Below are 23,079 nucleotides of genomic sequence, written 5' to 3'. Positions count from 1 at the left end.
TGATATTCTTACTAAAGCAGTTTCAAGACAAGCCTTGCTAAAGTTCTAATCAAGTTGAGTATTGGTGATCCCACTACTCACCTTGAGGGAGAGTATTAGAATATCATAATTAGGGAATAAAATCAGAAAAATATCAAAAAGGATTAGAAAAAATCAATGTAATTTATTAGGATATTATTCCATAACGAGTGTACTTTTAGCGTACTCTTGGTCTATATATTGGTAAGAACTTTGTAATCATAAAATTAGAAATATGAATAACAAAAATAATACTTTTCTAAATATTCTTCATTTCTTTCTTAAACTCTTTGTAACATGGTAACATTCTAGTGTAACAAAGTGATGAAAATGAACTGATATTAATGATTGCAATTATATCTACAAGTATAGCTATGTGTATATATAACAGAGTACGCACTACTATAGCTAAGAGTTTGTTACACCAGAAAACAGAAATATAATGGGAAGTTTCCTTTACAGAAAGTACCTGAATTCTGTTAAAACTTAAAACTACATCTTCCTCTTACTCTAAGCTATTTATCTATACAATCCTTCACTGACGGACACTTGAAAAGGAAAAGATATATCTGCATGAAATTTCTTATGCGAAAAAGAAAAACTTGATGCAGAAAAAATACATTTGGAGAACATGCAATAACTTTCAGAGAGAATGAAAACATAAGATGAGAAGATACCACATCTAACTCAAAATTTTAAAATAGAAAGTTAATAGGTTTCTCATTTTATAAAGTCTTCACTCTTCTTTTGTTTCTTTGATGTGGGACTAATTTCAACACTTCCTTCTTGAGGATCAAGAAGTTTTCCTTCATTTGATTAAAAGCCACACAATAAAGACGCAGGTGATTTTCTAGTTTGAGACATTTTAGCTAGGTGCAACCAAGCATTGAGTAGCTACCAGTTTTGTCCGCAGCACATAGGCTAGCAGTTTCAATAGTTTCAGGCAAGAAATCACACTGCTTTCAGGGTCTTTTTTGGAAGCTCAATACCTGTACAGGAAACCAAAGTTTTTAATTGTCAAGTTTAGAGAAAAAGCGTAATAATGAGATAGTACCATAATTCTGGCAGAATATAGGAAATAGAACATTTGTTTTACGAAAAATGAAAACATCAACCTATGTTTACTTACATCTGATGTCTTTCAGTAAGCACAACCAAAGACATAATTTAGATCTCCTGAAGTAATATATATGCGTGTGTAGCGTCTAGCTTGTAATTTTAATTTGGATTATGATTAACTTCAGAATATTAAAATCACTCACATATTTTCGATTTTTATTTTTTACTTTTAAATTTAATTTGTTGTAAAATAATCTCGATTAAATCATCAACTTATACTACTATGACTTTAGAATTTTGGTATCCATCTATTATATAAAGGCAACTTAGAACAACTGCACTAACCACAAACCACAACCACGTCCCCTACACTTCAAGCATTCACATCCTTCTCATCTATTCATCATTTCTTTATTATCATCTCATATACAAATGCATAAAATGGAAGGATGGGAAAACAGAAAACAGAAATTTGCAGTACATATGGAAAAACAACAAAATAAGGCAGCATGAAGTGAGGTTGACATGTGGTGGAGTTAGTTAGATTTTTTTGGTCACATCTTTCAATTTTTTTTTAATTAGACTTTCACAGATTACAAAGTTTTAGCTTTGAGGAATAAACATAACGTACAAGATATAAAAATTTGAGCTACATTGAGTTCCGGATTGAACAATACTTTTATAGAAAGGTATAGAAAATAGTTACTGAAAATGATAATTAGTCATGCAGTACTAGGTTCTGGTATAATTTTTCTTCTTTCAACTCAATTATTATATATATTGTTACAATAATCTACCTTGAGAGATATAAGATACAAGACTTATGAGATAATAACTGAATATAACAGTTCTTGTTATAATAAAATTTCTAAGGACTCCATCACATATACTCAATTAAAATGCAGACACATCAAACGACAAAATAGTTTAAGAAGCTAAAATACATTATTACAACAAAATAAACTTAAAATGCACCACAATTTTCAAGCTATTTTATTTCTAGTACAAGTATTAATTATCATAACCTATCTAGCTGATGGAGTCATATCAGTACTAATTAAATTCACACTGAACTGTTCAACTGAATCTTCATTTTGAAGGTCACAAAAATTATGTTTACGGGCTAACTCTGCAGCCAAACAGTCCTTCAAGTGTGTCACTATATCTCTCATGTATGGTCTTTCCGCCGAAGTGACAGACAAAGAGGCCATTGCTATTTCAACCGCTCTCCATGCAGAGTTTCTGTCAAAATCTCCTTGTATCCTTGAATCAACAACTTTTGTTATATCCCCTTCAGCAACCATAGAGTTAACCCGCTGACTTATATGATAAGCTGTATCTTCCCTTACTATTATAACCGATTGACCTGTGATTATCCTTAAAAGAACTACTCCAAAACTATACACATCACTTTTTTCTGTCAACCTGTTTGATGTCGTATATCTAACACAACAAATCCAATAATAAATTGGTTAGTTAATTTTTTGTTATCTCTTATCAAAATTTCTTTCATCAATGATCAAAATAATGGATAATTAATCATATCATTGAAATTAAATACATACTCAAGATCAAGGTAGCCTGGAGTTCCGGCAGCAATTGTTGATACATGTGTATCCCCGTCAGCAGCAAAGCATTTGGATAATCCAAAATCAGCAAGTTTGGCATGCAAGTTTTCATCTAATAGAATATTTGTGCATTTTACATCTCTGTGGACTATGGGTGGCTTACAACCATTATGCAGATATTCCAATCCTGAATTTAAATTTCAATCACGTGCATAGATAGTTAACAACTAAAATTTGACGAAGTAATTTGCATATGCAATTTTTTTCTTTCTAACCTTGGGCTGCATCCAATGCTATTCGAAGTCTATCTTCCCAATTCAAGGACTTTTCCCTGTTGTTTTTTCCTGTAAAAAAAGATAAGAGATTTCACGATATTAGAAGCTTTTGACATGTGTTTGTTTAATAATATGAACAAAAAAAAAATATAATATTGTTAGTTATATATTCTATTTGTTGTGCACATACTCGAAAGATGTTCGTCTAAGTTTCCATTTGCCATGTATTCATAGATGAGTCCTATATTAGTTTCTTCATTGCAGTAACCAATAAGAGAAGTCAGATTTCGGTGATGTACTCTCATTAGAAGCTTAACCTGTCATTCAAAAGCCATTTTTTGTTTTTGTCATGAACTCATGATAGCAACAATTTGTTATATATCGAGATTTCTTTCACTTATTATTTTCTTTTTATGCATATTTTGTGCACTTGCCTCTGCAATAAATTGCTGATATCCTTGCACTGATGATAGGGAAAGCATCTTGACAGCCACGTGAATGTCCTCAATAAAGCCGTGGTAAACTGTTCCGAATCCACCTCTGCCAAGAATCCTATCAAAGTTGTTGGTCATCTTAACAATCTCATTAAATGAGTATTGTCGTTGCTTCGATTCCAATCCTGACCCCTTAATTGAACTACCACGCTTCCCAAGAATAATGTTCCTAGCAGCAGCTGATTTTTATGAAATTTATTTCAGTTATTCAAAGATTATTTCGAGTTATGGAAATCAAAACTTCATTCCTCTGTTTTATAAAAGATTGTATATTTATGACAGTTAGGAGCAGTTACCATATCGCTTTCTTTGGCGAAAGATTATAACTGCTTCTGCAATCACTAAAAGCATCAATATCCCTGCAATTGATGCTAGCACTTTAACAACTGCATTATACTCTTTCAAACTTTTATCATTTGTTTGCCGGTTGCATGAAGTTGACGTACGTAAATTTGGTTTTTGCACCACACTAGAGTAGAATAAGCATTAAGAGGAAAACAAAGTCAGAGCAAGGTTATGTTTGGTTACCCATAACAACTTAGGAAATTGTGCGAACAATTATATTATTAAAAGAACTGAATGAAAGCATAAAAAGGAAAAAGTACATTACATTGATAAAATAAATAAAATTTAAAATTAAGCCAAATTAAAATTAGATACTCGTTCTCAATATTTTTATATAAATAGAATCAAATTGATTCTACTTATGCTCTTTATATGTAAATGAAAATTTTTTTTGTGACTAAATCAAATCAATTTTTTTTACTAAATCAAATCAATTTGTATAAATTATTGACATAACATTTTTTACATTTAAATCAATTTGTAAACCCTGTTAAATTAGTTGATAATTAGTCAATAAATTAGTTTTTAATAAGGAATATTAGAAATGCGAATATAATGTTAAATTATGATAGATCTCATCGAAACGAGAATTTTGATACCAATTTCAAAGAAATCGACCCAAAATTGAGCCGAACCGGTTGAACCGGACCCAAACTGGACCCATGGATCCAACCGGCCAGCATTTAAATGAGCTAAAGCTCACGTTCTTTCTTCAATGATGCAGCAGAAGCAACGCACCAGAGAGGAGAAAAGAAGGGCACGAACCCCTGTGTCAACTCCCAAAAGCCGTAACTTCTCCGTCCGACCTCCGATCGCTGCACCGTTTGTGGTCACGCGTCCACCGCGTCGAGCTCTACATTTCTACCGGAACAATTTCTTTGGTAAGCCATTAATCACTTCCAGCTATTCTTTTTCCCCAATTTTCAAATAATTGGAAGAGATGTTGAATTCCTTTGATTTCTAATGTTTTAGGATCCAATTAACTTGAAGAAAACGTTTACTCTTGCTTATGTGAAACTTGGGTAAGGTGAGGATAATATAAATCCTATTTAATTTGTTGAATTTATGTTTTGGAAATCAAATTGGATATATATGTGTTATGAATGTGTATTAGGTTGAAAATAAATAATTGGAGCCCGAAATTGTGAATACTGGAACTTGAAGGAAGCAGATTAGTTGAGGTTTTGAGGGCTATGTTCTTTTAGAAAAATTGTCTTGAAATAATACTTGGGAATCGACTAAGGTATGGTTTAGGTTTCTTGCATTTAATATATAATGTTCTGTGAAAACTTAGGCTAGATGACCATAGGATAAGTTGGAATGCAGGTGTATGTTTAATGTTTAGTAATTTGTCGATGAATATATTTGGTTGAAGTTTATTGGATAATTAGTTATTACTTTTGGATGGTGAATGTTGTTATGTTAATTTGGAGAGAATTATGGTTGAATGTTATTGTTGATGAACATTGTTGGTTTGGTGCTTGTTGATTAACTAATGATTTGGTGAATTATTGATTTGAGGTATTTTGTGTTAGAAACCTAGGATTAGTGAACTATGATCCTTAGTTGAATTTTGGTTATTGGATTTGAATATTGTATGAGTATAATTGTTGATTTGAGGTAGATTTATTGTGGTGGCTGTTATGATGATGAGGAAGGGTATGTTGAATTGAAAAGAAAACAGGTTTGGACCCAAAAAGGGTAGCAAAGTCCAAGTTTTAGAGGAGATACTGTCGAAATTTTATAAAAATTAGAGATTTTGTTTATATGATTATTTATAAAGATTTAGATTCAAAGGTTATATGGTTTGAGTTTGAGTTATTAAGAAAATGAGCATGTTTTAAGTTTGATTCATTTGGAAAAGAATGAATTATGTTTTGAATTGGAACTATTGATGGACGGAATGGGAGGTGTAATAATGAAGGATAAGGATTGAATATGATTGACGTATAATGATGAATGAGATGCGATTGAGAATTATGTGGATGTTGATGAATTATAATTGAATTATTTATGTGGCTTATGAATTTGAATAATCTAAAATACGAGATTCCCTGGATCAAGTACCGTGACTTGCCACCACGTGTACCAAGTTGAAAACTCGATACTCTGTTGACCCTACGACGTAAGTGTGACCAGGCACTATATAAATTCTCGAGAATGTTACCCCCATTGAGCAATATTGATTATTTGAAAAAAAAGCTATATATAGACTCTTGGGGATGCACGTCGGGGAACAGTCTAAGGACAATTCAGACTTGTTGGGTTGGCTGGATAACCGACAGATGAGCCTCATTAGCCATAGGACAGGCATGCATCATATGCATAATAATTGAATTACTTGCTTGTTCTTTAATTGGGTGTGCCTACATGTACTTGCCATGTTAAATGTGTATTTGTTACCTGCAGTATTTGTAACCTTCTTGTGCTTGCCTTTATCTGTCTATTTGTCTGTGAAAATGCATGATGGAGTTGGAGGTATGGAGGAATGGCAGTATGGGACTTAGATTTAAGGTTAAGTTAAGTTAGGTTTAGATACTCTTAGAAAACCACATTTTTATGACTTCTGTTTAATACTTTAAGTTCTATAATCTGAGTGTCGGCGTTCTAGGATTGCCTCTAGCATTCCCAAGACCTTATATATTATGTGTGTGGCACCTTTACCATATTGAGAACATCTGGTTCTCATTCCATACTATGTTGTTGCTTTTCAGATGCAGGTCGAGAGGCGTCTCGTTAAGCGTCTGGACTCCTGAAGCGAAGTGGTTACTGGGTTATGTTGTTGTATAGTGGTATATATATGTACTTAGCTCTTTTTCTCCGCATAACTTATTCTTTTTGGTCTTCTTAGAGGTTTATGGAGAGGCAGGATTGTGTATATGTACTTTTGGGTTTTGGATATGTATATATGTGTATATTCTCCGGCCAGTCTTGACTTCGCAGGCTGAGTCAGGAGCTCGTTATTTTGTATCATTGACTCTCTGTTCCTGTTTTGGGTTACTTTACACTTGATAGCTGTAGCTTTCTTAGGACGCAAGTTAACTCATTTCTCGAGCGTTGCGCTTTTATTTCGCGATTTTTATTTCCTCTATTCTTCAAGGCTCCTAGCATATTATAATTCTTCTGCTATTATCTATATACATATTTTATTTTAGAGGTCGTAATACCACACCACCTCTATTTTACGACTTAAGCGTAAAGCTCTGTGTGGTAGGGTGTTACATATAGTACTAAATGAATGGAACATTATCCATTATATAAATTCAAATTTGAACATCTTTCTGCATAATAAACCAAATACGTACTCATGGTGAAACAATTGTATAGTACTGAGTGAACGAAACATAATCCATTATATAAAATCAAATTCGAATAGCTTTCTGAATAATGAACCGAAACACGTATTCATGGTGAAACAATTGTATAGTACTGAGTGAACGAAACATAATTCATTATATAAAATCAAATTCGAACAGCATTCTGCATAATGAACCGAACACGTACTCATGGTAAAACAATTGTATAGTACTAAGTGAACGAAACATAATCCATTATATAAAATCAAATTCGAAGAGCTTTTTATATAATGAACCGAACGCGTACTCATGGTGAAACAATTGTATAATACTGAGTGAATGAAACATAATCTATTATATAAAATAAAATTCAAACAGCTGTGTCTACAATTTACAGATTATCAATTTAATTCAATTCAGTACACCTCTGTCCATTCAATTCAAATTCAAATTAGCAATTGCATTCCATTCAATTCGATTCAAAATTGAATAATCCAAACTATGTCAGTTTGATTTGTTTCAGATGAATAATCCAAATCGCTTTCATTTAACTGATTTGAAGTTGAGTCATTCATTGTTTCGATTCAAAAGTGTAAATTGAAGAAGAAAACGAAGAAGAATAGAAAGAAGATAAATGCAACGTAATCAGATCGAAAGAAGAAAACGAGAAGATGAACGCGACCGGAGGAGAACGACGAAGGCAATGCATATCAACAAGGAAAAATGCGAGCAGAGAAGATTTACGTTGCAACAGAAGGCTTACGTTGAGCAAAGTTTTAGGCTGCAACACGTTATATGTAGTGCGTATATGACAAACGAGTGAGGAGGGAAGGGAGCGCGTCTGGCCAATATTGCTTGGATAACTTGGATGCATTTTTTACATGAATGTAGAGCATTATTGAATGTATAGGGAGCCAAGTGTCCACCAGCCAAGAATTGAACAACTCAATTAATAATGATTAATTTTAAATTATTTTTTCAAATTCAAAATTTGATTAATTGACATTAATGGCATTTTTGAATCAAAGTTTATTCTAATTTATTTTCACTTCCACTCACCATTCACCACACAAAACCACAAATCCTAATCCCTCTTCCCAATGCCCCACACTGCCGCAGTTTCGTCCTCGTGCCGCTAGCGTCGCCGCAGCACTGTCCTCGCGCGCCATTGCCGGTCGTCCTTGCATCCTTCTCCGCCATCTCATCTGTCGTTCGCGCAAGAAAGACAGTCACCATCGCGCTTCTACTTCACCTTCCTCACGTCCCATCGCGACTTCTCATCGCTCGCCCGACGCACCCTTGCCACTCACGACTCCCCATCGCTCGCCACTCGCACCCCACGACTCACCATCCGTCGCGACGCAACCACCACCAGGTCTCCATTCGCGACGCGCGATCAACTACTCTGATCCATGGCAACTCCTCAACTCGTCGCAACACGCCACCGCGAGTCCCCACTGTCAACACAATGCCGTCCAAGACATCGTCGCCGGCCAACCTGTGGCTCTTCTTCTCCTCCTCCTATTTGGTTTTGAATGATTTTTTTAACTAGTTTTTTATGTTTTTTTTTCTACATTTCGGATTATTCTTTTTATTAGTTTTGGATGATTCTTTTTCCTATGTTTTGTATGTTTTTTCTTAGGATTTGGATGATTCTTTTTATTAGTTTTGGATGATTCTTTTTCCTATATTTTGTATATTTTTTTCTTAGGATTTGGATGATTCTTTATCTTATGTTTTGGTGCTTTTTTATTTTTTGGAGTTTCGAAGTTTATTTTGGAAAGAGAAATTATTGTTTGCGTAATAAATGGTAAAAGGTGAATTAGAGTAAAAAGAGGCAATTAATAATCATTAATTTTGTATCTTTTAAAAAAATTTAAATAACCACTAATTAATAACAATTAATGTTATTAATTGGTACAGAATATAATTTAAAAATATTTGTTGGCTTATTATTGGCTAGACCCCTCTTGGTTCTCTAGCGGGATTCTTTTATAATAATTTTTTCAAAATCAAAAATTTCTATAATGATTATTTATATGCTAAAGAGTTAAATGATGATTTTTAATAGATTTTTAGAAATTGTTTATTGTTCCATTTTAAATTTATAATTTTGTAAAAATGTATATTTTTTAGAATTTGAACTAAAATACAGAAAATTTGAATATCTATTTTTATTCGTTTTAATTTTTTTATATTTTATTTGAATTCAAATGGAGTAATTTTTTATTGATATTTATGTTTTAAAGTCAATAATATGTACAAGTAGTAAATTGAATCAAAATTATCCGATTTGTTACGTTTGATTTACTAATGATATAGTATGTATATGGTAAATCAAATTAAATTGATTCAATTTACATGTAAATAGCATAAATCAAATAAATTTGATTCGATTTATATAAAAAAGTTTAGAACATAACGTATAATCAATTTTAATTTAGGATATCTGTGTAATTTTAAACTCTATTTATTTTATCGACATAAATTACCTAAAGAAAAGACTAGTTCAAGACGTTATTATTTAATTTTATATATATACAAAATTGATTCTTGGCTTTAAGTATATGTCAAGGAATACATACTTCAAGGATAATCCACCGTCACTTTGTTTTTGAAGGAGTTCTGTTTGAAACTGAACCTGTTAGGTTGTTGTTCGCCAAGTTTCTGCAAAAGTAGAAGACAAATATATGACATCCTTGTAAATTTTATTTAATAACCAATAAATCATCACATGGACTTACAAGTATGTTAGTGATTTCAGTTGTTCCAGAAAATAAGGTATATTCCCACTTAAGTCATTGTCTGATAAATCTCTGAGAAGACAATTCAAATGCACAGATACAACTCAAAAAAAGATACAAATGTAATCAAATTATTGAGGTGCATTATTTATATATTAACCAAATGAGATGAGATAGGTACTCACAAGGACTTTAACATGGTAAGCTTGGATATATCAGCTGGTATGCGTCCAGTCAGTCCACTTGAAGACAAATTCCTTCATATATTCCATTTTCAAAAATATTATTATTTCAATAATAAAGTTGTTAGAATATATTAGGATGAATTAGTTTTTATTAGAATTATTTAACATATCTAAATATTTATTATAACATATTACATTTTTATTATCTTAATTTTCTTAGTACCTATAAATATCTTTTTAGATTGTATTATTCTATATAATTAGAATACACACATTCTTTTTTAATTGCTCTCTCTTACCTTTTTAACAGAATTTACGTATGGTTTTTATAATTAAACGGTTAATAGTTTTCTAATTTATGTGTTATTTAATGAATAACAAGCTTACAAGGATGTGATTCTTTGAAAGCCATCAAAAAAGCTACACTCTACACCGTCCCACTTGTATGCCTTGGGAGCACATGGATCTCCCTGCCAGTTTCTTCTGTCCACCCTATAAGCCCTCTTGATGTTTGTGACTGCATCCACTGGTATATAATAATATTCAAGAAGCAAGCTAAATATGCATAGAAGAATGGAAAGAATCTTAATTAAGTTTAGACAAAATTAAATAGCAGCAGTAGTATACCGTCATCTTTTTTGGTTTCTAACCCTAATGAGAAATCTTTCGCTAAATAAATCTCAAGTGCACTGATAATGGGTGGAAGGGTAGAAGATTCTGTCCGAATAAGTGAAATGCGACACTTTTTGCATCCAGAGGAAAGTCCTCTAACGTGTTTGGTGTATACTTCTCCGTATTTGAGTGATTCAAGTGTATTCCAAGTCTCACCATCCATGTTGATATTGAATGATCTTGTTTGATCTGCACCCAACTGCTGAAGCTCAGTGAGGTGTAGGTAGAAATAGTATTGGTGCTGAGTTTCATTGTCATCATTCTCCCAATGGAAATCTAATGAGGCAGTAGCATTTATTGGTGTAGCTGCAGTCTCTAACACAACTGCCGGTGGTTTAAAGGCTTCCTGATCAAGGGCATGATTGCTATGGTTGCTGCCTATTAGTCTCCATTTGACGTCCCAATAAGGCTCCCATATCCGGTCATATGGATCCTCTTTATATCTAGGGAGTATATGTTAGAAAATTATTAATAACTTTTTAATTTATTTAAACAATACATATATTAAATATAATTATAAATTAATTTATTTCACATTAAATAATAAATATAATAATAATATTATAAATTTAAATGAGAATAAAGAGTAAAATTTCATTTCGATTCTTAAGTATCGTTCAAAAGAACAACTCAATTTCTCTCCATTGAAAAATGATAATACGATTTTTTAGCCTTTCTATTTAACTCTCCAGAATTTTTACATGTCACATTAATTTATTTCGTAGTATCAAGAAATCATTCTAAAAGACAAAATATCCATTGTCACGTCAGTAATACAATATAATAAAGTAGGACAAGTAAATTCTTGAGAAAATTTTTAAGACATTTAAATTTAGTTTGGTAAAATTTTTATTTTTTGAGAATAGTTTATGAAAATTGTCCTTTAAATTAAAAGATAACTTTTTAAAAATTGTAGCACTTACATTTGATAAAATTAAATTAAAAATGACTTTATAAACACCACTGCATCGTAATTGTGTTTGCTAAAACAATTTTTAAAAATAAAAAGACTATAATAATAAACATATCTATAACAAAAAATAATTCTTTTTTTTAACTTTTTAGTATTTCATATAATATAAAAAATAATTTATTTTATCATAATATCATCACGAAAAATACTATATTAACCAAATAAAATAATTTAAAAAATTGATAATAAACATATATATAATAATTTTTTTTTATTTTTTAACTTTAAAATTTTATATAAATATCATAAAAATTTATTTTATCTTAAATATCATTACTAAAAATACTAAACTACCTAATCATTGTAACCTAATTTTTTTTCATTCAAACTTGATGCTATATTATTTCAAACTATTTTTATAGTTTTAAAAAACTCATTCCCAACTTAACTCAATTTTTTATTTTATCTTTTATCGCTATCTTTATCTTTTTCTTCAAACTCAATGTCTATCTAGTCATATTTGTTAAACCTACAATTATTTGTAGAATAATGTCTAATATAATTATGCAACACCATTGTTGTGATAACAATTTGAACTAATAATTTAAATATTTACTCTTTATACTAATATAAATAGAGTTATCATTAGTCAAATAAAATTTGTCTCTAATCCAATATTAATATGGATACGTTCACCACCCACTTATATATAATAGCTTACCTTTAAAGATCATAGAAAATGCAGACACATGTTCTAAGTGAACCACTTTTATTATTATAATTTTTACTAATGTTTAGTGTACGAATTTTATGATGGATTCCCATAAGTCATGTCATGTCTTCCGCTTCACACTCCAAAGAACAAAAAATAATATAACAGATCTACTAGAAAAAATACAAAAATAACACAAAATAATAAAAGCTCATACCTAATGTGTGATGAAGATGCATTTGTATTTGTGTTAAAATTTGTAAAGATTAAAGTAAGAAATTAAAAATATACGAAGACTATGTTAAAATTTGTAAAGTTTAGGGGTGAAAAATTAAAAATATATGAAGATTTTAATGGCCGAAAGTGTGTGTAAAAAAATAAATGAAATTTAGTATTAATAATTAATAAGGATAATTTTATATATTTATTATTATATAAAATTATATTAGACTTTTTAATTTTTATAAGAACAAGTTAACTTTAAAAAGTTTTTTTAGGTGCTTAGTTTTTAAAAGCCATAGGTACAATGCAAACACGTAAACTTTTTAATTTACCAAACGCAAAACAAGGTACTTGTACTTTTAAAAAATATAAACACCTCTTCAAAAAATTTTACCAAACCAGCAAACCTTAATCCCCTAGCTAATTATGAACATAGACATATAAATCCATAAACTTTCTTACTCTTTTTTCGGAAAAAACAACCACACTTTACAGTACCATGACTTTTTTCACTCCACCGCCTAAGTTTCATGAATACAGATATAACTCGAGATAAATCTTAACATAGTCTCTTAAATTATATTCAAGTTTTATAGTAATTTCTAAAATTAATAATTATTTATATGCATTTTTGAAATTATACTCTAGAACTCAAAGTCATCTTTCAAACATTTTCCATCAGCTAAGAACCATAAAAAAGTTAAAGTAGATTCCGTTTTAACATATTGGTAAAATAATAGATAATAAATAATATAAATGAGAAACTATTTTAATAGTAATTCAGTCCCTAAATCAATTTTAAAAATTCTAATTTCTAAAATTAAAAATCATTATCTACATTCTTTTTCTATTCTTTTTCTTTTCTTATCTAACCTCCGCATATCTGCTCCTCTCCATCCTTAAATTTAATTGGTTATGGCCAACCCGAGCAATGTAGTTGGAAACTTAAGCAATTTATGCTCTAATCAAAGTTTTATGTGTTTTACAGATGATTAAATAATACTAGCTTAGAACTGCAAGAGATTTGCAACAACAGCTATATAAGAGGTAGAAGAGGCAATGATACTGGAGTAGAAGCTATGATAAAAGTGGAGAAAACAAACTGATGGCAATAGTAATAATAACAATAATGGAATCTAATGTACCAATTCCACAACAGTCAACCTCTCATCCTAACAATATAATATATATTGAATTCGAAAATTTGCAATGGTAAATATATAGGTGAAGATGCATAGGAAAAATTTCTATCAATATTAAGATGAATTCATAAATCAATTATAAAGATTGAAAATATATAGACACTAACTATAAGCATAGATGCTCTACCTAATTTTTTTTTCACAAATGATGACAACGACGAGAAAGCTAACTGTAGAGATCAGCCAAATTTTAAAGAAAGATGTTGTAGCAATGTTACTCAGAGTAGTGCCATTGAAAAGATAACTTTAAAGTAAGAAGTTTGTGTTTCTGTTTTGAAATTAAAGGGAGAGAAACCGTTAAGTGATTCATAAACTTCTGCCCATGAAATGATGTCGTTTGGCCCAAATTAGGCGCCAAACCAAAATACTGTGTTGTTTTGGATTTGCCAACATGTCAAAATGAAGTCCACCTTAGCTTTCTGATGCAGTCTAGTTGATGAAAAATGTTTGAAGGATGACTTTGAGACTCAGAATGTAACTTCAGAGATGTATAGGAGTAACTATTAATTTTAGGGACTACTGAAACTTGAGTATAATTTAAAGGATTACTTTGAGACTTATCTCGATATAACTCATGGACTTTGTTTAAAAAGGAGAGTAAAATTAAAAGACTGAGACTAGAAGATAAAAATTAAGAAATAGAGATTAATAAATTAAGTTTTTGTATTGTGTTTGGTATAAAACGTACTAGACTGATCAATATTATATTTAGTTTAAGATAAATATAAAAATTGAAAGAATATATTTAAAATTTAAAAAATTAAATGAGAATATTTTTTAAAAAAAATTAAAATTTCAGATTTCATCTCTAACAAATTTAGTCGCTTGTATTTTCATTTTCTATAGATATTGGAAGAACTGAAATTTTATGTTTTGAAACTAAATACCACCAAATTATCAAACACAATACTAAATCTTAGTCTCCTAATTTCAATCTCAATTTTTAAAAACAAATACTAGCATATAGACGAAAACACATTATGAAAGTTAAAAATAAAAAATAAAAAGTAATTCCAGTACCCTTTATGTAAATAATTTTGGAATTTTACAAAAGTTTAAAGACAAATGATAATTTTTAATTAATAAAATATGTTCTATCTCAAATTTAATTGATCTCAAATTAAAAAATTTTCTTGAATTTTTTTTTCGGTGAAGATGGAATTATATACCCCGTCTCTCCAGATTTTTGCCGCGAAAATGTATATTAACATTTTATTGAAGTTGTATATGATTTTTTCAATTACTATTATCATATTTTTAAATAATTTAAAAATTTATTTGCCATTCGTATTAATTAAGATTATTTTTATTAGTATTATGAATATTTTAATATTATTTTAATAATTTATTTTTTATTTTATATTATTAAAAATAAAATTAAATCAAATTAAATATTTTAAATAATCTTAAAATTGTTTACAAATGATAATGACAAAATGCATATATAGTTTAATTTTTTTACAAATGATTGTGACAAAAATGCATATGTAATTTACTTGTATAATATGAGATTGGTACATATTGTATACTAAAGAGTAAACTGCATTGACGAATTTAGAAATTTTAAATTGTAAGAATAAACATGTAGCGTATAAGAATAATATAAAAAGTTATATACAAACATATCTAAGTATATAAAATTAAATAACATAAAAATATTAAATAATTTTTCATTATCAATATTAATATATTAATAGGTAGTAACATGGTTATTAATTTATCTTTTTTTATAAATTAAACACATGTAATAGTAACAAATGAGATTAATTAAGATAGTAGATTGAGGGCTCAGGATTCGGTGGTCCAGAAACTTTTGGACCACTTAGTGGTCCAAGTAAAAAAACATGTTTCTTAACTTTTTTTAACAATTGTTACATAGGCCTTTAACTAATTTTAATTATAAATTGACCCTATATATTTTATATAATTATAAAAACGATTTTTTATTTTATAAATAATTAATTTATCATAAATTTATCATGTTCATTAACAATCAAATACAAAAACAACAACAATTATATCCTCCATGGATCCCAATTTTCTTAAAATATTACATTCGATCCGTGACATTCTTGAGCATTCATGAAATCGTGTTTCGCTGAAATCCAATCGATTGGAATATCAAACCAATCGATTGAAATTTAACCCAATCGATTGGATTTCAGTTTATCACTAAACAATCGATTGTATATTGCTGGTAAGCATGGTTTTGCATAAATCAATCGATTGGTGAAAGTAACCAATCGATTGAACAATGAATTAAATGTGAAATTTATGTAATTCAATCGATTGGTCTCAATATTCAATCGATTGGTTACGGCTAAACAATCGATTGAACTTTGCACGTAACTTCTAATTCAATCGATTGGTTTGAAACTCCAATCGATTGGAAAGTGTCCTAAATGTGTTCTTTTCAGCTTTCAATCGATTGGTATTGTAATCCAATCGATTGAAATTTCAAAATCGCTATATATTAAACCCAAACCATGCGTATTGAATTAGAAGTTAAGTTGTTTATTATTATTATTATTATTATTATTATTATTATTATGATTTTGAATTTCATTTCAGTATTTAGCTAATTAAAGATAATTATAGATAAGATATAATTAGATAAATTGATCAAATTTAATTTCTTAAATTGAAAATATGTTCTTAAGTTGAAATTGAAAAGTATTTGGTTTTAATTAAAAGATAAGATATCTTAAACAGTTTTAAGATTATTCGGCTGTTTTGCAAATTTTTTAAAAGATAGAATTCAAATTTTGTTATCTTTTTTGGGTATATATATGTGTTCAATCCGACTAATTTTGTATACGTTCACAAACTATTTTAACTATTTGCCTTTCAACCAAGTCTACCCCTAATATATTCTTCCGTTGATAATAATCATGGATATTCCTTCTAACGAAGATATAGTGGGGGTCTCAAATGATGCTACCAACACACAGAATATGTCACTGGACTGTGATTTTATCAAAGTTGATTTTGGTGATCAACTTGGAACTACAATTCCTAGTGCAAAGGTAATCCTTAATGGGTATTTAATATCTAGTATAACGTATTACGAGTAATTTAAACTTTAATTTTTTCTTGTTTTCTACAGGATGACCAAGTTATTAATGACGATGTTATTCAAAGCGAGGATCTAAATAAAGTTCAAGAATTGTCTAGTAAAGTGGATAAGGTCCTCTCTAACATGGAGGTAATTTGATGTGACAAACAGTAACTAATATATATTACGTAAAATAATTTAGATATTATAACCTTTTTACCATTCTTTTTTGCAGTTAATGAAAATTGTAAACATGGCTCGGGACGAAATAATTGATAAAATCTTTGAATCTGTAAGTCGCATTGAGACAATGATATCACAACTCAGTCTGAACAATGATTCAGTAACTCCGACCAAGTTCTCTGTACAAAACAGACATCCAATCTCAAGATTGAAGGCTAAGTGTTCGGCTATTGATATTGATACGGCTATATCAGACGATGATGATGATCTTACTGTACTGGATCATACGTCTTTCACCTACGATGATCCGTTCCACATCAAGCTCAATATGGACAAACCAGTATCTCCAACTATAAGATCCGCATCAAAAAAGAAAAATATGTCAAAGGTATAGATATGTGTAGTAAAATTTCATAACTCTTATTATTTGATATTCTTAACATGATAATATTAATATACTGTCTCTGTTTTTTTCCTTAGGGTAAGAGCATTATGGGGACGCAGAAAAAATTACCGTTCACTCACCCAGGCGGAATTAAAAAGCCAAAGATTGAGCCCAAATCAGTCAATAAATCGAAGGCGTCTTATGCACTGAGCCAACCCACAAAAGACTATAGAAGACCTGTTTATTTCTTTTCCATTACCAACGTAATTACCAATTAAATTATCTAGTTACTTATGGGCACGGCTAATTATTATGTTTAGTGATGAATTGCTAATACTTTTGTATTAAAATTTGTAGTCAATGCAGTGTCAATTTAAGCCAACTCCAACCATGCGTCTCTTGGAAGATCAGATAAAGGCCTGTGCATATATATTTTCAGCATCGCTAGATCCATCGTAAGTTAACTCAATATTATCTTTGTTGTCGATGAATGAGGGCCAGTCTAATGAGTTTCGGTTTTTATTTGATACAGTGAAGAGCTTGTCGTAACAGATACAATCAGAGCAACTAGATCAGACTTTGAACATTTCATACCTGGCAGACCCATTACTGATAAGGTACACAAGTAATCTACTAGTTAATCTACGTTTAGTTCTGGGCATAATCTCGTAATATATTTGGATTGTGATCCAGATTTTTGAATTAGCGGCATTGAACTGCACTGATAATCAATCTGATGTAAGTTTCAAGACAACATGGCAACTTCCACCGAGATTTGCGGTATGTTCTATAACCCCTGAAAAGATAAGTTCATTTATCTTTCGTAACAAATGTATTGCTAATATAGAACTATACTTCTTTATCATGTACTAAAGACTATATTGGTTTGCATTAATGAACTAGGTGGATGTCTTCAACAAGAAAGATTTAAAGAAGAAGATGGAAGACTACATTTATAAATTTATGCAACCTACTGCTGATTTAAAATTTGTAAGAATTTTTTCGTAAGATTCATTGTTGGATACAGTTTTTCATTATCAGCATACATAACCGAGGGGCAAATTTTTATGGTTTAGATATATGTTCCTATTCAAGAGGATGACCACTGGTATCTAATGGTAATATCGGTTTGCGAGCATACAATCTATCACATGGACACCCATTTTAATGATGACAGAATTCGTCATCGTGAACGTGTTATGAAGACACTAGTAAGTCCGTGGAAAATTTTATATAAGCTTATTAGATCTTATTTTGTTTTTTAAAATTTAACCAGTGAATTGTAATCAGGCACACGTACTGGAGCAAGTCATCACGTCGTACTTTTACAAGGATGATGGCATTCAAGAGTATAATAAACAATTTCATGACTACAGAATTGAAAGACCAGAAGATATACCTCAATGTTCTTCAAGCTTGAACTCTGCAACTTGGGTGATGAAGTGGATGGATATGACTTATGAATTTAAGCCATATGGTAACAATAAGGTGAGCATTTATAAAATAAATCTCTAAATCTTAATCCCTATTTTTTTGTACTAATTCATAATGTATAAAATGTAGCTTGATGATCACGATATTCGCATGATAACCGCGGTGCATATACTCCGGAGTCGGATCAACCATAAGAAGCCACAGATTATAGCATCGGTCGAGGAGTTTTGGAATATGCACAGTTCTTATAATTAATGTAGATAGACTGTAATACTTTGGTTAGTGCGTATTTATTTGTTAGAGTTAGTGGATGTACTTCTTTATATATTTCTTTAAATGACTTCTTAAATAGAAATGTATTGCTTCGTTATCTTTCGCAATTTTACTCTATTTCTATGCACCGTATGGAGTTTTAGTTTAATTTATTTTAAAAACACATATTTTTATCATGAAGTAATGTAATTTCCATTGATTATTTCAACCACCAGCTCATACAAACATTATTTCAACCACCAGCTCATACAAACATTAGATCAACCACCATCCCATACAAATATTATTTCAAATTATAAGTGATAAATCTGTAAATAAATAAAGCAAAATAAAACCATGACGATTTTCTCTTACTTATTAAGAAAATAATATTTGTATGTTACAACTTGTTTCTAAAATTATGAAAAGAAATTAAAGTAGAAAAAATGAAAACACATTTTTTTTCTACTCAAACGTTAAATTTATCCATCTTAATCGTGTTTATGAAAATAAACTCTTGTAATCGTTATTTATATTTGTAACTACTTAATTTTAAAACCCGAATCTTAGTTCGTTACAACCGAATTATAACCGAATTATTTTCATACATAGCTACTTCAATTTAATGAACATTAGTGGATTACAATTGAAATGGAAAAACTAAAGAAGCTAACTACATACTAACAGCTAGGAGTCTAGGATTATTACCTAGCTAGATTGTCATTAATTGTAAGCAACCAATTGCTAATCCCACCAAGAAAGCAAATTCATCTTGTCATATAAGTAGAATGATTAATTCAAGTATATTATTATTGTGAAATATTGTGGAATATGTATGTACAATATTAAAAATATATCATCAGCCGTTTTTCTACCCTTCTTATTATTCATCGAAGATCAACTTACACATAGTATTATTTATTCGAAGGAATTAATGATATAGTATTCTAAAATAATTATTTCTACACATGGCAGTGAAAAAATAATCATTAGTTCCATATATATAAAAAAGACAAAGAAATAAACATATTATAATCTAACGTATTAGGTATATGAATGTATTATGAGCAAGGTTCAGAGAACCGAACCGGTCATCGAACCGACAGAATTACTGATTCACTGGTTGAACCGGTCCAATCGTGGTCTAACCAAAAAAACCATTTTAGAATAAAATAATATATAAAATCTCAGAGTACATAGAAAGCATAAGCACGACTATTGGAAGAATGTATAAAATCTCATTAATATAGTGAAAAAGAAAAAATACAAATACGGAACTGATTTTCTGCCCAAAAACATTAAAGATTATGGAGGTTGCTAACTATCACTATTTAACTCAGCCGTTGCTTCGGTACACATGTCGCCATCGTCCGAACCGATTGCTTCATTTTCTAAAACGTTGTTGTCAATGTCCTTTTGCCAAGGACATGTTGTCTTCTTATGTCCTTCCATTTGACAAACACTACAACGTTGCCGCTTCTTCCTCTTAGATGGCTGTCCTGAGCCTCCAGTGGTTGGATGCACATACGGATTGATACTTCTAGCAACACCTGAGTGAGGTTGATTATCTCCTTCGTCTGCAGCCTTGTAAGATGAGTACAATTCCATAATTAAATCACGTGTCTCTTCATATCTCTCTGGTATTTTAGCAGCAACAGCAGCCAGTTGTTTAGAAAATTCCACCAAAGCACTTTGACGACTAATAACAACAGCATCCCTGGTGAATCCATTTGGATCATTGAGTGCTGATTTAACCTTTTTTGTCCATCTATCCAATACCAATGACCGGGGAATCTCACGGATGTCTCTGTCAACCAGAACTTTCACAATATGTTCGCACGGAATACCAAATGACTCCATTCGTAAACAGGTACACATGAAGATCATTTCTTCTTGACGAAAATCAACGGTCCACGTAAAATCGGGCCTCCCATGCTTACACACAATGTATTTTATGCAATCATCGTTATTATCTATGTTCAGAACTCGCATTGATCCAGCTCTGGAGAGAAATGGCCGAAAGAAAAGAAATATCTCATGAGTGTATAACTCAGCAGCATATCTCTCTAGCAGCTCTATACAAGTTTGCATGACGGGCACCCCACGTGTAGATTCATAATCAGCACTAAATTTGTTAAAGCGCATGTGTGCTACACACCTTTGAAAATGCTCTACAAAACTTGTCAAATCATACCGCGACCCCACATACCTTCCCACAACTGAGTGTAAACCTTCACATCTTGATGTAGTTCTAAAGCCAGCAAAGAATTTTCCTCTTAGATATGCAGTAGCCCACATATGCTTCTCTTCGTACATCTTGATCACCCACGGCTTATCCTCAATGCCAAATTCTTCAATAAGCTGAACCCACTTACGCTTAAACACGGGAATCTCGTAGTCTCCTGTCATGATTTTTCTAAATTTAGATGTAAACGATGGATTTCCAACATTGCTAGTTGCATTTCGAATAAGGTGCCAAGCGCATAATCTATGTCTGACTTCGGGAAATACATCTCTCACTGCATTCCTAATCGCCATGGCCCCATCAGTTATGATTGAGGTCGGGGTCTTGCCCCTCATTGCAAACATGAGCTGACGCAGGAGCCAAACATATGTATCAGTAGTTTCGTCTGCGATTAACGCAGCAGCAAAAACAGTTGTTTGGTTGTGGTGGTTAACCCCGCTGAATATTACTAACGGACAACTATACTTGTTCTTCTTGTACGTAGCATCAAAAGCAATAACATCCCCGAAGAGTCGGTAGTCTAGTTGGCTAATCCCATCAGACCAGAACAAATTACGTAACAGACCTCTTGAATCGTGACATGCCTTGAAATATAATTGTGGATCCTTCAACCGCATATCCTCCAACTTCTTCAACACTCGTGCTGCATCACCAGGAATTTGACGCCTCTCCCGAGCAATCTTATTGTACATATCTCGGGGACCATAGCCAACAAATTCGTATCCGCCTGCTTGGCTAGCTAGAAGACTAAATATCTGCGAGGTGCTGATCCCTGACTTTAGCATGTTCATCATTTGCATAATATCTGCCTCTGACATTTTTCTGTGGGCAGGCAACATAGCACTGAATTGTGTATCCAATAGATCATGGTTGTGTTCGTCAGAGAAATAAAAGATATGCCACCTTCCACTTTCTGGTACAAATTTAACATCCATTCGGGCTTCACATCCAGTTCTTGTTTCCAACCTAGGCTCCTTCTTCCTTTTTTCCATCGTGTAATATTTCTCCATCCTGAATCCTTGCCTGTGGCATACAAACAGTTGTCTGTAAATATCGCCACTACTATTCTTGAAGGTCTTGCTCTTCCTTGCACTAAAGCCCTTCGACTTTGAGTACTTCATATAAAAATCAAATGCAAGCTGCAAAGTAGAAAAGTGGTATTTGCCAATGTCCTCCGCAAAATTCTCACTAAATTTCACAGATGTAATGTCTTGCACGGAGTCAACCGCATAAGCGGCTTCAACGATATAATCTAACGTATCAGATTCAGAAAAAAACGCTCCCTCGGTTATGATATCTCTGAAATCTTGTTCGAATTCACTCTGTTCATCCATCATATCTTGGTCAGTTACTAGCTCTTCTTGTTGGTTAAAGTCATCGTCCTCCTGGTATTGCTCATTCATCTCAGTGTCCGTAAATATACCTGACATCTTAAAATGTCCAATGAAAAAAAAAATCAATACACTCCATCTTATAACATTATATACAATAGATAGATTCGTATATTGCTAGTAGGGACGGATCCAGAGATTTTAATATTGAGGTGCCAATTTTTATATAATTTTTTTTAACCTATAAAAATAATAAACATATAGTTATTGGAGTTAGTTTCTTAATGGATTTATTAAGATACATATAATTATAACTTTTTCCAACAAATTTATTTTTAATATGATAATTACATAAATAAAATATAACTTTAACAATTGTACATTACAAATTTATAAAATACCATATAATTTATAACGGGGTTTGTTAAAAATGATCACATACCTTATTAACTAAAATTCATTCTTTCAAAAGTTTTAAAAAAATTTGAA

At 31.0% G+C, this 23,079-nt stretch overlaps 2 protein-coding genes and 1 long non-coding RNA gene across 3 annotated transcripts; 1 reads left to right on the top strand and 2 right to left on the bottom strand.

The window, feature by feature from the left end:
• Positions 1 to 1,890: 1,890 nt before the first annotated feature.
• LOC112779965 (receptor-like protein kinase At3g21340) lies at positions 1,891 to 3,270 on the bottom strand. Its single transcript, XM_025824316.3, has 4 exons — positions 3,111 to 3,270; positions 2,921 to 2,989; positions 2,643 to 2,832; positions 1,891 to 2,520 (listed from the first exon to the last, which is right to left on the bottom strand). The coding sequence occupies exons 1-4, from the start codon at positions 3,223 to 3,225 to the stop codon at positions 2,103 to 2,105; spliced, it is 792 nt and encodes a 263-aa protein (XP_025680101.1). The 5' UTR covers positions 3,226 to 3,270; the 3' UTR covers positions 1,891 to 2,102.
• Positions 3,271 to 4,471: 1,201 nt separating this feature from the next.
• Positions 4,472 to 6,759, top strand: LOC112779967 (uncharacterized). Its single transcript, XR_003815774.2, has 4 exons — positions 4,472 to 4,640; positions 4,732 to 4,786; positions 4,874 to 5,002; positions 6,474 to 6,759. It is a non-coding gene; the product is annotated as an uncharacterized lncRNA (long non-coding RNA).
• Positions 6,760 to 20,331: 13,572 nt separating this feature from the next.
• Positions 20,332 to 22,689, bottom strand: LOC112777759 (protein FAR1-RELATED SEQUENCE 5-like). The gene has a single exon (XM_025822149.1). The coding sequence runs from the start codon at positions 22,687 to 22,689 to the stop codon at positions 20,332 to 20,334; it is 2,358 nt and encodes a 785-aa protein (XP_025677934.1).
• Between the last annotated feature and the right edge of the window lie 390 nt (positions 22,690 to 23,079).

The sequence above is a fragment of the Arachis hypogaea genome, chromosome 19 (assembly GCF_003086295.3).
Source record: "Arachis hypogaea cultivar Tifrunner chromosome 19, arahy.Tifrunner.gnm2.J5K5, whole genome shotgun sequence".
NCBI lineage: Eukaryota > Viridiplantae > Streptophyta > Magnoliopsida > Fabales > Fabaceae > Arachis > Arachis hypogaea.
Note: the sequence above shows the minus strand (reverse complement) of the source record. Positions and strands in the feature narration are given on the sequence as shown.

What these genes read in the sequence shown, in the direction of transcription:
- LOC112779965 (XM_025824316.3), bottom strand. Translation starts at nt 3,225, where the DNA reads ATGAGAGTACATCACCGAAATCTGACTTCTCTTATTGGTTACTGCAAT. An exon ending in AGCATTGGATGCAGCCCAAG is followed by an intron (nt 2,833 to 2,920) that starts GTTAGAAAGAAA and finishes ATTTAAATTCAG; the next exon opens with GATTGGAATATCTGCATAAT. An exon ending in CCAGGCTACCTTGATCTTGA is followed by an intron (nt 2,521 to 2,642) that starts GTATGTATTTAA and finishes TTGTTGTGTTAG; the next exon opens with ATATACGACATCAAACAGGT.
- LOC112777759 (XM_025822149.1), bottom strand. Translation starts at nt 22,689, where the DNA reads ATGTCAGGTATATTTACGGACACTGAGATGAATGAGCAATACCAGGAG.